Source organism: Magnolia sinica, chromosome 15 (assembly GCF_029962835.1).
Source record: "Magnolia sinica isolate HGM2019 chromosome 15, MsV1, whole genome shotgun sequence".
In the NCBI taxonomy this organism is placed as follows: Eukaryota; Viridiplantae; Streptophyta; class Magnoliopsida; order Magnoliales; family Magnoliaceae; genus Magnolia; species Magnolia sinica.
In genome coordinates this window covers 62,742,626-62,763,009 of record NC_080587.1, presented here as the reverse complement: position 1 = coordinate 62,763,009, position 20,384 = coordinate 62,742,626, and the positions used below count along the sequence as shown (strand labels likewise).

Genomic DNA, 20,384 nt, shown 5'->3' with positions numbered 1-20,384 from the left:
AAGCACTATGAAATGAGGATTTCCTTCTCCGAAGTAAACTGCCCGAACCTTGGGTACAAACTAGAAAGAGCCTATCCACACACCAAATATCCTCCAAGAATCTCATGTGAGAACCACCTCCAACCACAAAAGATATTTCCTTCTTGAAAGTGTTAGTTGTCTTAGAAATAGCCTTCTTGAAAGGGTCAATTATCCTAGAATTAACTAGAAAGCAAAAAAACATTGCTAGAATGCAAGAAGACAGGAGTAGTGTTAGAAATGGGAAAAAGAACAAAAGAGAAAGGTAAAATGAGAAGGAAGAGGCAACAAGGAGAATGGTAATTGAAAAGGAAAAAAGAGGAAACGAAAAGAACATTAAGAAGGAATAAAATGAGAAAATGGAAGTATTCAGAAATCAGAACAAGAAAACATAAGTGAAACCTTAGGAAGGAGAGACTAAAAAGATGATGAGTGATAGATAGAAGAAACGATAGCTAGAATAGATGCAAGGTAATAACAAAAGCAACAAACAAAAACACTAAGTGAAACCTTAGGTTGATGTCTTCTCCATCATGGCAAGAGCACAAACAAACAGAATGCATTAGTATATTCCATTTGCCCGTTCTATTCCTTCGATGTTGAGTTATATTATGTATGACAAACAAAAGTTAAGGGTTGAATGAATTTCCTTCTTCTTCTTCTTCTTCTTCTTCTTCTTTTTTCCACAAATGAAGAAATAGAACTTAAAATAAATAAAAAATAAAAAATAAAAAAAATAAAAAATAAATAAAGAACCAAAAGAACCAAAAGAATAAAGGAAAATAAAACAAAAATCTGGGACAAACAAAATGCCTCAAATCATGGAGTTACTTCTCATCAGATGCATCTCCATCTCCATCTCCATCTCCCAAGCATTAAACCTACTTTGTATTTGAAGGCCATCGTAAATCAAGTAACCCGTCCTAAGAATATTATTTTGATGCAGGATGATGGAAATTATCCTAGGATGCAAGATGAGAGATGGTACACTCGAGTAGGTCCTCTGATGTCCCCATCAAATTTCCAGCTGACCAAATGAGAAGAGTCGAGCAAATGACTGTTATCTACTACGGCTATATCTAAGGCAACACCATGTGGTGAAAAGGATTGTCCACTTTTTTACCATGAACATCAATAAGTGGGGCAGTTTCAGGGGAGTTCATTGTGTGCTTTATTTCCTCTCCCTATGAATCAGGGAAATTGCAATGAAGGGAATAAGAGAACCAAAGTGAATTGGCTCATAGGATATAATAACGTCCAAGATTCATGTGGTGCATATTTGTCATTGAAATTTCAAATGTAACCATTCAATGGGAAGCACAGGTTGAAACAGTCATGAAGTTCATGTCACATCCTTTATGTTTGTGTGGTTCAGCTCAACCTAAAATGCAATAATAGGCCGCATGTTATAGATCTAATTTTAGTCACATATTTCATCATTAATTTTATCATGCAACAAAAATTTCCAAGTGGCCAAACATGTTTAACTCCAGCTGTGCCCTAGATGTGTGTGAGTGTGTGCCACAGGTGGGGGGAGGGGGGCGTTGGTACCTTTAATACATGTAAGGCATGGATGCTTAGCTTTTATTACATGATACAAATACCAAATCCAACATATGGCACGCAAAACAGGTTTTTATTTTAATTTTTTAAGAATTAAGCAGAACAGGTCAAAAGATAACAATCCTTGTAAAACAGACAAAAATAGAATTCATGCATCTCATAAAACTAAATACAGCTAGTAACCAAGAGGCAGATGCATGTGTAGATACCAACCATTTGGAGAGTAAATGCTTAGATGAATTGGAATGTTCGATATGTTTTTTGATTTTCCAGTTATACGGTCAGTTTCATCTTGAATCTCCTTCCGCACATAGGCTACAAAGCACAAGGAATGATCAGTACAAACTTTCAATTAGTGCAATGATTTTTTTATACTTGCAATAAATAAAGGCAATAAGAAGAGGAAAAAGCGTTCATGGTGACATATTTCAAACCCAAAACAATTACTCACAACTTTATATCTCCTAAACCCAGTTAGATACCCCAAATTTGGTCTATCTAAAGGAATCCTAATCTGAAAAACTACGATAACAAAATGATATCAATTTCCATAATTATTATTAGCCTTTTCCTAGCTATGGCTGGCTTTATGAATCCCTATTACAAAAACCCAAACTTGGACCTACTAAACCAATTGAATTTAATGAAATTAATAGCACTCTCTTCTAGGGAGGATCTGTAGACACCCGTTATTAGGCAAATATAAACTTGATCACAAAGATCAATTTCTAGAAGCTGGGTTGGATGCAAGGTATTCCGTATCGGTAACGGTGGCCATAACGGTCACCACCATTACTGATATGGGTATCGGTCCTAACGGCCGATATGAGGACGTAACGACCATTACAACCCCCGTAACGGTTCAAAAAAATGTTTTGTTCAAAAAATTCTGAAAAAATATTTAGAAAATCTAGAATAATGTAAATAGTCCAAATTTGTATCCATTTTTTGTTTTGAACATGTTTATGGTAGCATTATGGTCCACTCTTTGGTGAGAGTGTTGTATTGGCTTGTCTGGTGAATTTATAAACATAGTTATGTATCTCTAATGTTTATACATCACAATCAAGCAAATTTTATTTTTATTTTTGATAGGTAAAAATTATAATTAAAATCACAATCAAGCATTAGAATTATAAATCGGAAAAAAATTGTTCTGTAACGGTAACGGTGGTAGTAACGGCTACCACCGTTACCTTTACGATACGGGTCGTAACGGCTGTTACAGCCCCCGTAACGGCTGTTACGGTCTCTTTTTTTTATTAAAAAAAAATCCCGAAAAACATGTATCTGCCCTGTAATGTTGATTAAAAAGTATGGAAAACCTGTATCTGCCCCATAACAGATAATTACGGGGTTGTTATGGCCTTTATAGGGACGTAAGTAACGAGCCGTTAACGGCATGTTATTTTTTTTCCATAACGGCTGTTACGGCCCCGTAACGTGTAACGGTTGCCACCGTTACCTTTACGTAACGGCCTTTACGGCACACCATGGAAAAAATGCATATATACCACTTTTTTGAAAAAAATGACCATCAGGGCTTCTATTCGCCCAAATCGCTTCAATTTACTTAGATGGTTTGGTCGTGTGCAACAGAGATCAAGAACTGCTCGGTTAGGAGTGAGTTGGTAAAAGCTGAAGGCTGTAAAAGAGCAAGGGGAAGGCCCAAAAGGACGTGGGTGAAGGTAATAAGAAAAGACGTGATGGCCTATGGTCTAATTGAAGTTATGGCCCTCGATAGAGTGGAATGGTAGACAAGTATTCATGTAGCGGACCCCAATTAGTGGGGATAAAGCTTAGATGATGATAAAGTGGCCATAATGTTGCTCACAGTGACCATTACAAACTGCGGAATACAGTAGATGGAAGTCATAATCACCATTAAATTAAAGAAACTCCTAAAATCAAATGATACAAGTGAGGGGAAAAAAAAAAACTAAAAGCTTGATCTTTTAGATATTTCTTACCAAAATCAGTAAGTCTCTTCTTTGGCGCATGAAGAAACTCTGCATACTCCTGCCCCCCCTCTGTCTTGTGAAGTTGCAACACCAAAGGCCTCCTTGTAACGATACCTTTCAATTCAAATAACAGTAAGAAAAAAAGAAGAAGAGAAAATGCAAACAAGGACCTATAAAAGTTTCCTTGTTTGGGAATCCTGTCCATCCAATCAATAGAATTTAGCTTGTTCTCGCATACTGTTTGGAAGTACTAGTTTTTGTAGGATTACCCAATTCTTGGCCCACACATTGTCCATTTCATTTGACCAGCACTCTGCAAAGATGGGGTTCATCATTCAGTGATCTGGACATTTCATCTAATTGATGGGTGGGTGATGCACCAAAAAAGACAATCCTCCACAATACAACCCCAGACATCTGACAGGGGACATTCTCCTGTTGCAAATGGATAGTTGGCTATATTTTTTTTCCAAACCGTCCATTTCTATGCCAATTAGCAGATGCATATGATTGTATGGTAAAGGAATTATTTGCAGAATCGCCCATCCGCGGTGCAGCCCAGCAGACGAACAATCCCGATCACTGAAATGTGGGTACCACATTTTTTTGAAAGACAATTGTGATCCCCAGATGTATGTAGTACTGGTTTAAATGGAAATGTCAGTAATTTCAAGCAAAACATTAAAGCATAAAAATATTCAAATTTTCAGAACAAAGTCAAAAGGACGGAGAGAGACTGAGAGAGCATCGAATCGGACATTACCAGATCCACGTGGCAAGAAATCTCTCCCCACAATGCTCTCCAAGACAGACGATTTCCCCGAGCTCTAAAATCCCAAAACCAACCCAAAAAGGAAAAAAATCAGAAACCCTAACCGCAACCCTAAAAAAAATCCAGAACAGAAGAGGAGATTTGGGAAAGGAAATCACCTGCCCGCCGACGACAGCAACGGATGGGAGCGCTTCCCAAAGCGACATTCCCTCACCGCCATAATCGCCGAGAACAGTGCAAGCTCTCTGAATTCTATTAACCAGACCTATCAGGCTCTCCATCGTCGCCATTTGGGATCGGAATCGCTACAGATCGGATCTGGCGCGGGCGCGACAGAAGGAGATCTGAAATTCCTTTCTCTACTCTTGCTATCTGCCTGTAGAAGAACGGATCTCAAATGAGATATATCTGGATTGCGATTGGAAGAAATAATGTTCTGAGATCTGCATTGCGATTTTAGATCGAGAGAAGAAGAAAAAAAAACTCACGAGGAAAGAACGTTTGCTTTCTTTCAAGATCTCCAAATGCACAGAGAGACGAGAAACGGAAAAAACAGTTACGATGTGATTAGTTTGTATTTTAGGGGAGTTATTTATACTCTGGCAGAGTGTGCCAGTTGATACTCCGGCACTAATATTTTCTATAGGTGGGAATTATAAATCAAAGGAAACGGTCCAAACTTTGGAAATTATGTCAGATAGTAAATCTTATAAAATTAAGATTTATCGAAAAATTATGAGCTCTGATTAATTTTCATTTGTTTATTGAATTCAGACCGTTAATTATTTTTTGTTTCTCCCATCTAGTAAATACAATCAAACGAATTTTTAGATTATTAAATCCCTTTTATTTCGTTTCATTTTCGCTTGAATTTTGACAGTTCGGAAATGTTGATTCCAAACGCAGTCCTCAAGCGCCAAATAGAACCCCACACGTGACAATCTGGAACATGTGTGAGCGACCCGGATAGTTGTCGAACGGACGCGGATTGCGTACTCACACTGTCAGTAGCGAAGTGGCTACTGGACGGTTCTATGTGGGTCCCGCAATGATGTATATGTTCTATCCACGCGGTTCATCCATTTTGGGTCATTAATTTAGATCATGTGCCCAAAAATGAGTATGTGAAGATCCAAGAGGGACCACACCACAGGGAAGTAGTGGTGATTGAACCTTCACCATTGAAAATTTCTTAGGGCCTAGTGTAATATTTATTTTCCATCCAACCTGTTGATTAGGTGACAAAGACCTGGATGAAGGGAAAAAACAAATATCAACCTGATCCAAAACTTTTGTGGCCCACAGGAAGTTTTTAACGGTGGTCGTTCAATCACCACTGTTTCATGTAGTGTGGTCCACCTGATATTTTGACCTATCTCATTTTTTAGATCATGCCCTAAAATGATCTGGAAAATGAATATACGGCATGGATAAAACGCTTACATCATAGTTGGGCCACACAGCACCGTCCAGTAGCCAGTCGCTACTGACAGCGACCGTAGGCAAACTGCGTCCTTATCAGACGATCCTCCGGATGTATTTGTCCGAGATTCCTTGGATCGGTATCAGGAAGGCGGAAGCGGATTGGCTGGTGTACCACACACCAGCTATATAGCTAGTGTAAGTACGTGTCGTGCGTAGACGAGGGCTGACCGAGTTGTACGAACGGCTCAAAGTAGAAGTGACATGGCCCCCCAAAATGATGTATTTATTATATCCACACCCTTCATCTATTTTTAGAGATCATTTTAGAGCATGAACCAAAAAAAGAATAATATAAGAAGCTCAACTGGACCACACCACAAATAGCAGTGGGATAATGATTTTCACTGTTAAAACATTCGTAGGGCCCACAATAACGTTTATTTTCCATCCAATCTGTTCATAAGGTCACAAATACAAGGATGAATAGGAAAAACGAATATCATATTGATCCAAAACTTCCGTGGCCCCCAAAAGGGTTTCAATGGTAGACGTTTAATTTCCCACTGCTTTTTGCAGTGTGGTCCACTTGATCTTCAGATCGTTCTTATTTTTAGTCTCAAGACTGACGACTAGATCGCCAAGTGGATGGACAGGTTGGATATAATACGTACCTCATGATGGACCAACAGAACTTGCTTACAGCAATACATCAGCTATATAGCTGGTGTGTGGTGCACCAGCCAATCCGCTTCCAAGGAAGGCTTAGTGATGATGTGTTGATTAACGGAAGGGGATTACCGGCAGTAGCTGGCACGACGTGGCCCAATCGGTGGGGCCCACTGTGATGTATGTGTTTTATCCACCGTTTTGTCAGATCATTTGAGCACAGAATTAAGCAGATTCGAAGCTCAAGTTGGACACTCCACAGAAAATGGACGGCCACCGTTGAAATTTTTTTGGAAGCTATAGAAGTTTTGGATCAATCTTATATTTGTGTTTTCCCTTCGTCAATGTCTGCGTGACCTTTAGGAACCAGTTGGATGGCGATTAAAACATCATGGTTGGCACTAAGAAGTTTCCAATGGTAGGCCTTCAATCCCCACTTTTTTTTCTGTGGTGTGGCCCACTTGAGATTTGGATATATATTATTTTTGGGCTCACACCATAAAATAATCTGAGAAAACGGATGAATGAAGTGGATAAAGTACATATATTACAGTAGGCCCCACAGACCTTTGGGCAACGTCGTGCCGTATGGATATCCCTGTGGCGGGTGCCGCAGGCAATCCACTTCCTTGATTAACATGCACGTTGAATAGGACGCAGTCCGCGTCCTCACGCCGATTGCGTCCAACCCCCGGCCGTCTCCGGATGGGAACTGGCAGGAGCTTTGAGTGGACATCGTGGTGTAAGGTTATTATCCATACTATTCATCCATTTTTTAGTATCATTTTAGAGTATAAGCCCAAAAATGAGGCAGATCCAAGTCTCAAGTGGACCACACCACAGGAAGCAGCGGTTGTAATGATTCTCACCATTGAAACTTTTCTAGGGCCTGCCATGATGTTTATTTACCATCCAAATAATTCATAAAGTTACGTAGACCTAGATGAAGAGAAATCACATATATTAACTCCATCCAAAATGTTTGTGGCCCCAAGAAGTTTTCAACGGTAAGAGTTTAATCCCCATTGTTTAGTCCATTTGAGCCTTGGATCTGCCTCATTTTTAAGTTTATATCGTAAAATGATAGGAAAAAAATGGATGGACGGTCTGGATAAGACCCATACATAATGGTGTCCACTCAAAGCTCCTGCCTGTTCCCAGCCAGAGACGGGCCAGGGTATGACGCAATCCGCGTCCGTTGAACTGGGGCCGTCAATGGTCCGGTTCAGATAGTCGAAAATCCGGGCCGAAGCCAACCCCAAGCCGAACCGTTAACAGCTCTAGTTGAATCTGGACCTTTCGTTATCATTACAGGAGAATTGGATGGTCCATGGATGCAATCGATTTTTGGGTTAGGAACATTTCCTGTGGTAAGAACGTCCAAAATTTCTCAAACGTGTGGTAATTTGTCACGTGTGAGACATTTGTGCTCGGCGCTTGTAGATGGGGGCGTATGGAATTAGCATTCCTTGTATTGAGATTTGAGAGCTTAGGAATTATATCACGTGAAATTCACGTGGAGAGAGAGCCAGCGACCATAGGAGGTTCCGTGGTTTCCCTGGGAGCGGATTACGTGCGGCCTTGACCGTGGAGCCCACCTTGGTGTATTCATTGCATATCCACTCCGTCCATTCGTTTTTACATATCATTTGAGTGTATGATCTTAAAAACTGAAGTAGATAAAAATATTATATGGACCACACCAATGGAAAAAAATAAATTGATCACAAAAATCTTTTTGTAGCCCACAAAAGTTTTAGATCATGCTCATATTTGATTTTTCCCTTCATCCAGTTTCTTCCTGACATTATCAACAGGTTGGACGGAAAATAAAAATTACCGAGACATTACGGTGGGCCTTAGGAAGTTTTTAATGGTGGATGTTCAATCCCACTGTTTTCCAATGGCATGGTCAACCGTAGATTTGTATCTGCTTCATGTTTGAGTTCATGCCATAAAATAAGTTGGAAAAATGTATGCACGACGTCCATACAATACATACCGTGTTGAGTGAGGTGGGCCGCACGTAATCCACTCTTCGTTTCACTGGGATTAGCTACTGACAAGTTGTAACGCCCTGAAAATTGGGGGTCGTGCATACACTCGACTCCAAGTTTCCGGGTATCACTTTTACTGTTTTTGCATTTAATTAGGTTTAATGCGCAGTATGGAATTACTTGTAGCATGAGTCATAATCATCACTAGTCTACTGGAATGGAAATGACTGAATGTATATAAGTCCAAAAATATAACAATGGGTCGCAAAAGGCGTTGCCCAATAAAATTACAAAAAATATGTCAAAAAAGAATGATGTGCTGAATCCAACACCCAGCGATCCAAAATCCATCTACTAGGCCGATGGAGAATCACCCATCAGTTGGAAGTAGGACAGCTCGTCCTCCTCATCAAGACTCGCACCGCCAGGCTCCTCGTACTCTGCGTCACCTGCAACTACTGAATAGTCTGGTTGGTGTTTTAAAATACCGTCCCAGAGTGGGAGCGAGTGATCAACTCAGTGGATGCTATTAGTCTTAAGTTATAACAAATATTAATTATATTATGAATTTAATGAAAGATAAACATTCATAAATACTTAACTAATCTTGTTAATGCAGGTGCATGATAAATGATATGTTGCATGACCTCGCAACAACACTCCCTCGAGCGACTCTATTTAACGATCGCGTATGACCAACACTCTCTCATTGCGACCTCAACTACTGAGTTACCAACCTAACTAGTGCGATGCAATCGTGATCTGTTATCCGTGTTTTTAATTAGTTCTGTCCAACCAGTAGATTGGGAAAACTAGTACACTCCATGTATCAATGCCCTCAACTGGTTACGAGGCCAAGGCCCCTTAACGCGCAAGGCCAAGACCCCGCGATCCTTGATCCCGTCGGGTTCCCTATCCTTGACTTCAAGCACATGGGGAGTACTGAGCAGAGGGATCACTCGCGGTCACTATAGGGAGGCTCGTCACCCCAGCGTAGGCCGGTAGCTTAGACACAGTGTCCCATTCCACCATGCCCCCCTCTCGAGTCAGTGGATCGGTTTCAATTGGTTATCAATGGGCTTCAATGGTTGAAGGGTGTTCCAGGTTCCATACAGGCGTGAGCAGACAAGGTTAACAAACATAGTTGGTCAATAAGTAGACTAGACCGCACAAGTTCAGACGAGTACGTGACAAACGACTTCGGGTATAAGCGACCTATGTAGTTCAACTACTGTCGCCGATATGCACCTGCCCAAATCCACGGGTTTAGCCTTAGGATAGTCCTACCAACAGGACCACCGTCTGTCACATCAGATTCCCGACCAACCTAGGAGTTCGATGGTATTCAATAACACTTCAACAATCAGGGTTTATCTACTAACACAAACGATATCATGCATTCATATTTCCAAACATAAAAATTCAAATTTTCTACAATGCAAATGCTAACAATATTATGAAATAAAGGTGCATGTGTGTTGTGTGGGTTAGTGAGGAAACCAAACATTTCATATATCTCATAGTACAAAAATACGGTTAGTGCATCAAACATATTATAAGGAAACATCATAAAAGAATCGAGCAAAGAATGTACAAGCAATCATCAAATTCATACTCAATCATATTGAGAAACATCAAACATTCCATAATCATTCCATATTGATTTGGGGATGACCTAAAGTATAAGGTCTTATCTAGGTTTCTCTAGATTACCCAAATATATCACCCAATAAGCAAAATCATTAGATTCATATTAAAATTGGTGTTAGGTCACCTAAGAATAATAGTCCGCACCTATGAATCGTTGAAAGCTATAGGAAATGATCTAGGGTTGCCAAACTCGCAGGCGGATTCGTAAAGATCCTAAGTCAAAGGAACTTGTATGTTATGATTACATGCAAATCCTAGCTCAACATTTTTCAAAAAAATGGGTGCTTACTGAAATTCGGTAAAGACTACTTTAGTTGAAGTAGGAATTTGTCAATATGTCCTTGGGGGGGGGGGGGGAATAGGACTTTTAAAGTTTTTTATGATTTATTTAAAATCTATTGTGTTAATCCTAACAACAAGCTCATATTAGGATTACTTCAAAAGTAACTCTACTATCTTCCAAGCCCGGTAGAGGATCCAATCACAAAGTATTTAATAAGTGAACAATACGCAAACTAGTTTATGATGGATATGATTGTGTATGTGTGTGAGGTGTGATCTCAGATATTCAGATATGAAAATATTAAAGCAAATCACACAAATAAAAGAATAGCAATCTCAAACACAATCATTTTTATAGTGGTTCGACTACTTGTTTACTCCACTCCCGGTAACCGCACTCAACCCTTGAGTGTACCGGATTTCACTAAGGAGGTTTCACAGCAGTTCACCTCAAATCTAAAGTTTTAAATCAGGTTCACCTTTAACATTTACAAGCTACACTAAGGCTGACTGTTTATGCTCTCATGAGCAAGGGTCAACACAACGCACCCACTTTTAGGCATACGGGCCAATGATCTTCCATAAGACCCTAACTGAGGTTTCACATAGTTCACCTCTAACCTAAGGTTTTAGATAGGTTCACCTTCAACCGGATGTTTATGCTCTCCACAGAGCAAGGGTCCACACAACGCACTCACCACATACACTCCCGCCAGAGGCCTCCTACGAGGGCTTGTAAGGGTGAGAAACACCTTAGACCTAATCCTACAGAGGAATGATCAAAGGGTCCTCTGGACTCTAGTTACTTACAGATAAGTGGATGAGTCTCATTCAGCTCGTCGATGAAGATCTCCTCCTTTGTTGATAAAGAGTCTTCTGCTCCCTTGATCTGCAACTCAAAAGATGTACCAATATATGGCAACGGGTTGGGTCAAGGTTATGATGGAATCCTGCGCTCTAAATGTTTTCCTATTAGGAAGATGGAGTGATTCCAATCATCTATGTATTCAAGGCATCCCAGCTTACTGATTTGCCATTAAGGTAGTAGGTAGAGGATCCTTGAATGCAGAAGTTCATTCCCTAATCCACTCTATTGAATATCAATGATGAGGGTGAATTGGAGGATGAACTTCCTTAAGAGAAAGGGCTTTGGGTATATGATCTAAGGTAAAACACTCAAAAACACTCTCCTCTTTCTCTGCCAACAAAAATAGACAAGCTCTCTTTATATAGGCAAAAGGTTCAAACGGATATAAAACAGTCACATTTATGATAGAGTTCGATATCATCGAACAGTGATATCACCGAGCGTATACTCTCGAATGCATCAACTGGCCGCTCAATGACACTAACTCAAATGTCATATGCTTTTGAAACATTTTACCAGCTGGTCGAGGGAATCGAAATACGTATCGATGTCATCAAATTTCGAACTCCGATATCATCGATGAGAGGATCGATTCATCGACACTTGAAAATGAGAGAGACTTGCTATAAAATATTTCAGGTTTATAAGAATGATCAAGGGACATTCGAGATCATCGGAATTTGAATGTCGATGATATCGATAGCGTGTCGATGCATCGATAAATCAAAAGAATTTTCGTTTAAGCTTGCTGTACAGTTTCTGTCCCTGTTCGATGCCATCGAAACCTTACCGATATCATCGATATTTGAATATCGATTCTATCGAGTGCTCCTCGATCGCAGATAAACAAACCTGAAATAATTACTGGAGAACTTAGGCGCTCATGACCGATAACATCGAGAGTCTTCTGATATCATCGAGATTTGAACTTCGATGGTATCGAGAACGACTTCGATATATCGATGCACATATAATTTTCTTAAGTAAAAGCAGGGGCCCCGGAGGTCTGTCTGTTGATATTATCGAGTCACCTTCGATGGACTCGAGATTCAAATATCAATGATATCGATAGGTATATCGATACATCGATAAATCAGTCTAGATGAGTATGTGGTTGTTGGACATATTTTGTTCTCATTTCGATGATATTATTTAAGCATCGAGGACATCGACAGCACAGGTCGATTCTATCGAGCAGTGTATCGATAAAATCGACAAAGCAAGAAAACTTAGAGAATTTTCTGATTTTGAAAAAAGTTTTCTCAACTTTAAAACTCTATGATGTTCTAGTTTGTTTTAAGGGTTCATATACCTAGTATTTTGGGACATGGGATGTGAGGCTTAGATTTACCTGAGGCAAGCTTGCACACATCCCGGTTGAGGCAGACGCTTGAATTGATCTTCCTATGAGGCTCTGCAGTCTATCCTACTCAACATTCACGCTAATTGACAAACCAGGGCACTTTCACTTACCTCCCCAATTGGTTGGAATCGAGCTTGGAGTTGTGGATGTGGGAGAAAGGAAGGAGATTTGCCAAAGTTCTAAGTTTCCTTGGGCCCCTCCAACATCACTCTCCTTCACTCTCTTCTTCCTTTCTTCTTTCTCCCCTTTCTCTCTTCTCTCTTTACTCTCACCCTTCTCTTTGGTTGTTGGAGTAATGGTGGGAGTATGAGAGAATGAGCCTTATGGCTTTATTTCTTAGGATTGGGCCTATTGGCCTTAAGTTTCAACAATTGCCCCAAATGGCCCTGTGGGGGCCCCTTTTTGCTTTGGGGCAGCCTTGTCACCCCTTTGGCAACCAAATTTGGTGAGTAGGTGTCTTATGGCTCGATGAGAGGCTGCGCAAAATTTGGGAGCAATTAGATATGAGGTTTGATCGTACAGTTCCGATATATAAATGGCCCTATGGGGTCCATTCTGGCCGTTGGGGCGGTTCTGATGGCCCCCTGGCTATGAAATTTATAGGATAAGTGTTCCATGTCTCGATGAAGGGCCGTGCAAAATTTGAAGGTAAACAGATGCGGGGTTTTATCGTACTGGTCCGATTTGCGATCAACGGTCACTGTTTCACGATCGGGTTCCAGTTTTTGTGGACGGGTGTAGAAAAATACGTTAGACCTTCACCGTAAATGTAGAAGAGATCTGATGGCTGCAAAGCCTGGTATCTCAGTTTTCTTTGCAAGCATCAGATTTTAATTTTAGCCTTTGGGTCGAGGTTGGGGTGAGTTGCGTTTGGCAAGTGCCGTTGGGACAGCGTGGATAATAAATTTCTAGGCGTCTACTAAGCCTGTGGTCCACGATGTACCACAAGCCTAGCGAGATCTGATGTTTCTCCAAATTTTTAATTTTTTTGACCTTCCTCAGCTGTTGTACGGCTCGTACAGGCTGTTGCCAAGTATAAACAACTTATCTGGCTTGACGGCCCGCACACGGTCTGATTATAACCAGAATGGTCCACCTTAATGGGCTAATCTTGGGTTAATTTATTTGTGGTACCCCACCTACGAGTGGTTTAAGCAAACGGTCCTGCGACAAATCCTATGCGGACGCCTCCATACACTATTCTGGTTGAACAGTATGTTACACAAGTTGAGTAGCTAGACTCCTTACTGAAGTGACGTCACAAAGTTACATGCGTCCCACCATGATCTATGTTTTGTATCCACATTGTTCATCCATTTGGAGAGATCATTTTAGGGTATGAGGAAAAGAATGAGTTAGATTCAACTCTTGAGTGGACCCACCACACAAAAAAAATAGAGAGAGTGACGCCCACCCTTAAAAACTTTTTAAGGGTCACAAAAGTTTTAGATAAAGCTGATATTTGTGTTCTCCTTTCTTTCATGTTATTGTTAACTTATGAACTGGTTGGATCTTAAATAAACATTATGGTGGACCTTCGAAAGGTTTCAACGGTAGGCGTCACTCTCCCTACTGTTTTCTGTGGTCGGGTCCACTCTAGATTTTGATCTACCTCATTCTTTGACTCATTCCCCTAAAATGATCTCTCCAAATGGATGAACTGTGTGGATATATAACATCTACATCATGGTGGGGTCAACAGAACTTGATGACGTCACTTCAATAGCCAGTCTCGTTACTCAGCCTGTCAGTAGCTCATCCGCGTCCCGTTTCACTAGGGTTAAAATTGGGACCAGCCCACCGGCGCTCCGCTTTTTGAACCGGCCTTGGAATTATTAGCTTTGCCTGTGGGCTGGACTTGGGCTGGCATGTACTCCCTGACCAGCTGTTGGGTTGGTAGTGACCCCTTCAGTACCCAGCTCTGTACTGGTTGGTACGGGAAAAGTTGTATGGGCCTACCATGATCTATCTATTTTATTGACGCCGTCCATTCATACTGCAAGCTCATATTGGTGTATGATCTTAAAAATGAGTCATATCCAAAGTTCAAGTGGACCACACTATAGGAAGAGTGGGATAGTGACATCCACAGTTGAAACCTTTCTAGGGCTCACTGCTACGTTTATTTTCAATCCAACCTGTTCATAAAGTTACGTAAACTTGGATGAAGGGAAAACATAAAAATCAACTTGACTCAAAACTTATATGGCCCATGATAAATTTTCAACGGTAGGCATTCAATCCCAACTGTTTCCTATTGTGTAGTCCATTTGAGCTTTTGATCTACTCATTTTTGGCATGATGCCCTAAAATGATATGGAAAAATGGATGAACGGCATGGATAAAATACAAACATCATGGTGGGGCCCGCAGAGCTTCGACCAGTACCGAACTTGGTACTGGAGGGATCACTACAGAATCTGATTCAACAATTTCGCGCGTGCATGTGTTCTCCTTCTGGGAGCGGCTTAGCTGTTACCCGGGTAACACCCAACCTAAGTGGGTGTTACCCTTACCGTGTGGGCCCCACCTTGATGAATGTATTGTATATCTACTCTGACCATCCATTTTATCGTCTCATTTCATGAAGTTATTCCAAAAATTAAGCATATTCATATCTCCGATGGACCACACCACTGTAGAGTAGGCACCGGAAGTTTTGGATCAAGCTGATATTTGTATTTACCATTCATCCATGTCCTGTTGACTTATAAACGGGTTGGATGGAAAATAAACATTACATATTTTCTTATAGTGGGCCATGGGAAGCTTTTAACGGTGAGCGTTGGATCACCACTATTTTATGTGGTGTGGTCCACCTGAGATTTTAATCTACTTAAATGTTGGGACCACACCACTATTTTATGTGGTGTGGTCCACCTGAGATTTTAATCTACTTAAATGTTGGGACCACACCACTATTTTATGTGGTGTGGTCCACCTGAGATTTTAATCTACTTAAATGTTGGGATCACGTACTTAAATGGGCTGGAAAAACGGATGGACGGCGTTGATATACAGTACATTCATCAAGGTAGGCCCCACGGTAACGGTAATAGGCTAATCGGCTCCCTCTCCTGCTGTCCATAGTCAGCAAAACTCCACTTTGAACAATTTATTTTTAAAAACAAAAAACTCGTAGAATAGATTTTAATTCAAAACATATAGAATTAAAAATAATATTTTGTCTGAGCGAAGTAAATTAAAACAATTTTTTCTCAAAATAAATATTTTGTAGCCTATTTAGTAAATAAAGATATTTAGTTGTTCACCAACTATCGATAGAACAGAGCAGAATCTTAATATTTCTTAGTGAAAAGTCGGTTTAGATAGCGACTACCTGACTACTTGAAAGGGATTTTTACCACAAAAATTTTCAACTTTTTTTAAAGAATTAAATTATAAAAATACTCTTATTTATTTATTTTTCCATTTAAAAATAGTGAAACAAAAGACTTGTGGGGCCCATGCTACATGTATGACATCTAATACTTAGCGTGGTTATAGTGAATTCTCAAAATCAACATGGTATGTAACTCAATAAAGCATTGTAAGGGAAGACATATTGCCCATCTGGAGCTATTTGGCAATTCGTATAGGCCAAAAGTGACTGGTAGGAATTAGATTTCCATCAGCCACGTGTTGCTGATCTAGACCGACAAATGGCGTCCAATGGCAGCTGGAGTGGCATATACACTTCAAAATTTGTAAAATATGATGGGCCTGAAACGTCTCTGTAACACCTGGCCCAATCAGAACAGTGTCTTGAGGCGTTCACATGGGATTTGTTGCAGGACCGCTCAATTAAACCGCTTGTGTGAGGGGTACCACTAACAAATTAACCCGGGTTACCCCATTAAGGTAGTCGAGACTGGTTACGTTCGGACCAAGTGTGGGCCGTTAAGCTAGATAGCCTGTTTGTATATGGCAACAACCTGTGCGGGCTATGCAATGGCCAAGGAAGGTCAGAAAATTTCAAAAATTGGGTAGTCTGTAGACCTCACTAGGCTTGTGGTCTATTATGGGCCACAGACTCAGCAGACGCTTAGAAATTAATTATCCGCGCTATCCTGACGGCACTTGCCAAGCACAACTCACCCCGGCCCTAGCCCAAAGGCTAGAATTTTAAATCACTGGCTTTTTTAATAAAACTAAGATATTAGACATTTCAGCGGTCGGATTTCTTCTAAATTTACGTCGAAGGCCGAAAATATTTTCTACGCCTGTCCACAAAATCTGAACCTTGATCATGGAACGGTGATCGTTGATCGCAATTCGGTCCCTTGTGGCAAAACCAACATCCGTTTGCCCTCAAATTTTACACGGCCCTTCATCGGGCCATGGAGTAGTATCCTATAAATTTCATGGCCAGGGGGCCATCAGAGCCGCCCCAACAGCCAGAAATGGACCCCACAGGCCCATTTAAAGATCAGAATCGTATGATAAAACACATTCGTTTGTCTTCAAATTTTGCACAGCCCCTCATCGGGCCATGGGACACCTACACTCCAAATTTGGTGGCCAAGGGGGTGACAGAGCAACCCCAGCAGCCAAAGAGGGGTCCCATAGGGCCATTGATGGAAATAAATAGAACTTAAGGCCATTTGGCCCAAAAATTCAGGATATATGATCCTTTAGCACCCACTCTCACCCACTCTCACCATTTTTCAGCAACAAGAGAGAGAAAAGAGAGAGGACAGAAAGAAGAGAGGAAGAAGTGAGAGAAGGAGAGTGTAATTGGTGGTGGGGCCAAAGGAAAACTTGGAAGCTTGGAGAATCCTTTCCTCTTCCCCATATCCACGACTACAAGCATAATTTTCAACTGGTTGGGGAGGTAACCACTCATCTTCTCTAGAATTTCTTTGTGTTGAGCTAGGTCTTGCATGTCATCTTAACATGCAAATGCCTTTGACTCAGGACCTCGGCCAATCGACCCGCGAGTTCGACACTTCTAGGTGGTTCTCTCAAGTTCTCAATAATCCATAGGTGCAGACTATTATCCTTGGTAGCCAAGTACAATTTTAGGATAAATTTAATGATTATGGATGTTAGGGTGATGTGCATGAGTAATCTAGAGAAAACCTAACCAAGAACCTACATGATAGGTCCTCCCAAATTACATGAAATGATTAAGTGTTGTTTGTTTGTTCTTCAACATGATTGGACATGAATTTGGTGTTGCATGTTCATCTCATACATGATTCTGGTATAATTTTTCTTTTGGCATGCATGATTGCATTTAGAGCTGGGCAATCCTGACCCGATCCGACCAGATCCGACCCGATTCGATGGCCTGAATCGATGCAAATCGAGTAAGTTGGGCTAGATCCGAATGCTTTTCGGGTCAGGTTCGGATCCATGCCTACCTGGACTGATCCGATCTGGAATCCGATTCGATCCGAACCGACCCAATCCAGATGTTTGTGTTTAGTTCATTCTGTTCATCCATTTTTAAAGTTCATGTCATTGCTTGATACCAAAATTGAGAGGAATATAGATCTCAGGTGGACCACACCACATGAAAACAGTAGCGGTTGGATATACACCATTAAAATCCTCCAAGGCCTATTATACTGTTTATTTGACATCTAAGGCCTACTATAATATTTATTTGACATCCAATCCGTTGATTAGGTCATACAGTCCGAGAGGAAGAGAAAAACCAAAGATAAGCTTGATCCAAAACTTTTGTGGCCCTCAAAATATTTTTAATGGTCGACTCTCATTCAACATTGTTTCTTGTAATGTGGTCCACTTGAGAATTGGATATACCTAATTTTTAGACACATATTGTAAAATGATCTGTAAAAATATATGGATGACATGGATGAAACACATACGTCATGGTGGGGCCCACATAGCATTGACCATGTCAGGGGGCGTACCTGTCGGTTTCCCTCTCCGTGCGCCCACATGATGTCTATCTGACATCCAGCTGCTATATTTCAGCGTACCACACCCAGCTATATAGCCTATATAGGTACGTGTCGTGAGAAGATGACATTGACGCTCCTCGAGCTCTGAGTTGTACGAACCGTTCAAAGGATATCAAAGTTACATGGTCCACCGTGATGTATTTATTATATCTATATCGTTCATATATTTTTAGATATCATTATAGAGCATTATCCAAAAAATAAATAATATCCAAAGATCATCTGGACCACACCATAGATAGTAGCAGAGAATGATTTTCACCGTTAAACAATTCGTGTGGTCCCCACGACAGTTAGATCTGTCTTATTTTTTGTCTTAAGCCTTAAGACGAGCTCACCAAATGGATGGATGGTTTGGATATAACACATACCCTCGTGCTTATATACAACAAGTGATGTGCTTATAATACAGAAGTTATATACAACAAGGGACGTGCTTGCGTGAAAAGGACGGCACTGCACTTTTGTGCAGTGTGCAGTGCACATCAACGTTGTAATACATATGGGGAAAGCACGGATACAGTTTTTCAGAGTTATGTGGGGCCCACCTTGCTGTATATGTTTTATCTAAGCCGTTCATCCATTTTGACATATCATTTTAGGCCTTGAGAAAAAAATGTGGTATATTGAAGGCTGAAGTGGACCTCACCACATGAAACAGTTGAATTAAATTTAAACGATCCAAATCGTACTAAACCCGATCCGACTCGGTTTCCCTAACCAAATCGGACTCGGTTCGGGTCAGACCAACCATGCATCGGATCGGTCCGAGTTAGGTGACTTGGACTCGGTCTCAGATCGGATCGAGTTCGAATCAGGTCGTAGAGATTTCGGATCGGATCGGGTTATACCCAATCCGATCCAATCCGGACTGATGCCCAGCTCTAATTGCATTATTCCTTGTTGTATTCTTGTGTTAGGAGTGATATATAGTTCTTAGTCTTTTCAATAACCGTAACGTCCCGTCCAACCAGAACAGAGTCCTGGGGCGCCCACGTAGGATTTGCCACAGGACCATTCGCTTAAACCACTTGTGGTGGGGTACCACAAGCTAATTAACCTAGGATTGATCCCTTTGAGTAGACCAGTTTGGTCATGATTGGACCAAGAGCGGGCCGTCAATCCAGATGGCTATCTACACTTAGCAGCAGCCCGTGTGGGCAATACAACGACCATGGAAGGTTAGAAAAATCTAAAAATTTAGGAAACCGTAGATCTCACTGGGCTTGTGGTCCATCGTGGACCACGGACCCAGTGGACACCCAGAAATAAATTATCCATGTCGTCCCAATGGTACTTACCAAATACAACCCACCAAGGCCAGAGTTGAAATCTGGTACTCGTAAGTGAAACTGAGATTCCAAGCTTTCCAGCGGTCGGATCTCTTTTACATTTACGATGAAGGTCTAATGTATTGTTCTACGCCCGTCCATAGAATCTGGGACCCGATCGTGGAAAGATGACCGTTGACCGCAAATCGGACCCGTACGTCAAACCTCATATCCGATTGTTCCCAAATTTTGCATGGCCTTTTGTTGAGCCATGGAGCACCTATCCTATAAGTTTCATGGCCAGAGGGCCACCAGAATTGCCCCAACAACCGGAATGGACCCCACAGGGCCATTTAAAGATCGGAACCGTATGATCAAACCCCATATTCGGTCATCCGTTTGTTCCCAAACTTTGCATGACCCCTCATCAGGCCATGAGACACCTACACACCAAATTTGGTGGTCAAGGGGATGTTAGGGCCGCCCCTAAGGCAATATGGAGTCCTAGAGGGTCATTGTGGGCATTTAAGGACACTTAAGGCCAAAGGGCCCAAGTCTAGGAAATAAAGCCCTATCTCTCTCATAACTCCCTCCTTTATTACAACCACCAAG

The 20,384-nt window shown here is 41.1% G+C and overlaps 1 protein-coding gene across 2 annotated transcripts in view; it reads right to left on the bottom strand.

Annotated features, from left to right (window-relative positions):
- Positions 1 to 4,888, bottom strand: part of LOC131227067 (phragmoplastin DRP1C) — a 31,070-nt gene extending 26,182 nt beyond the window's left edge. Inside the window, exons 1-5 of one of the 2 annotated variants that reach the window (XM_058222774.1) lie at positions 4,803 to 4,888; positions 4,473 to 4,690; positions 4,306 to 4,369; positions 3,552 to 3,656; positions 1,795 to 1,896 (exon numbers count right to left, since the gene is read on the bottom strand). In XM_058222774.1, the coding sequence (XP_058078757.1) occupies positions 1,795 to 1,896; positions 3,552 to 3,656; positions 4,306 to 4,369; positions 4,473 to 4,604 (403 nt within the window). In that variant the 5' untranslated portion in view covers positions 4,605 to 4,690; positions 4,803 to 4,888. The remainder of the gene's footprint in view (positions 1 to 1,794; positions 1,897 to 3,551; positions 3,657 to 4,305; positions 4,370 to 4,472; positions 4,691 to 4,802) is intronic. The other variant, XM_058222773.1, reaches the window with a different exon arrangement.
- Positions 4,889 to 20,384: the final 15,496 nt, after the last annotated feature.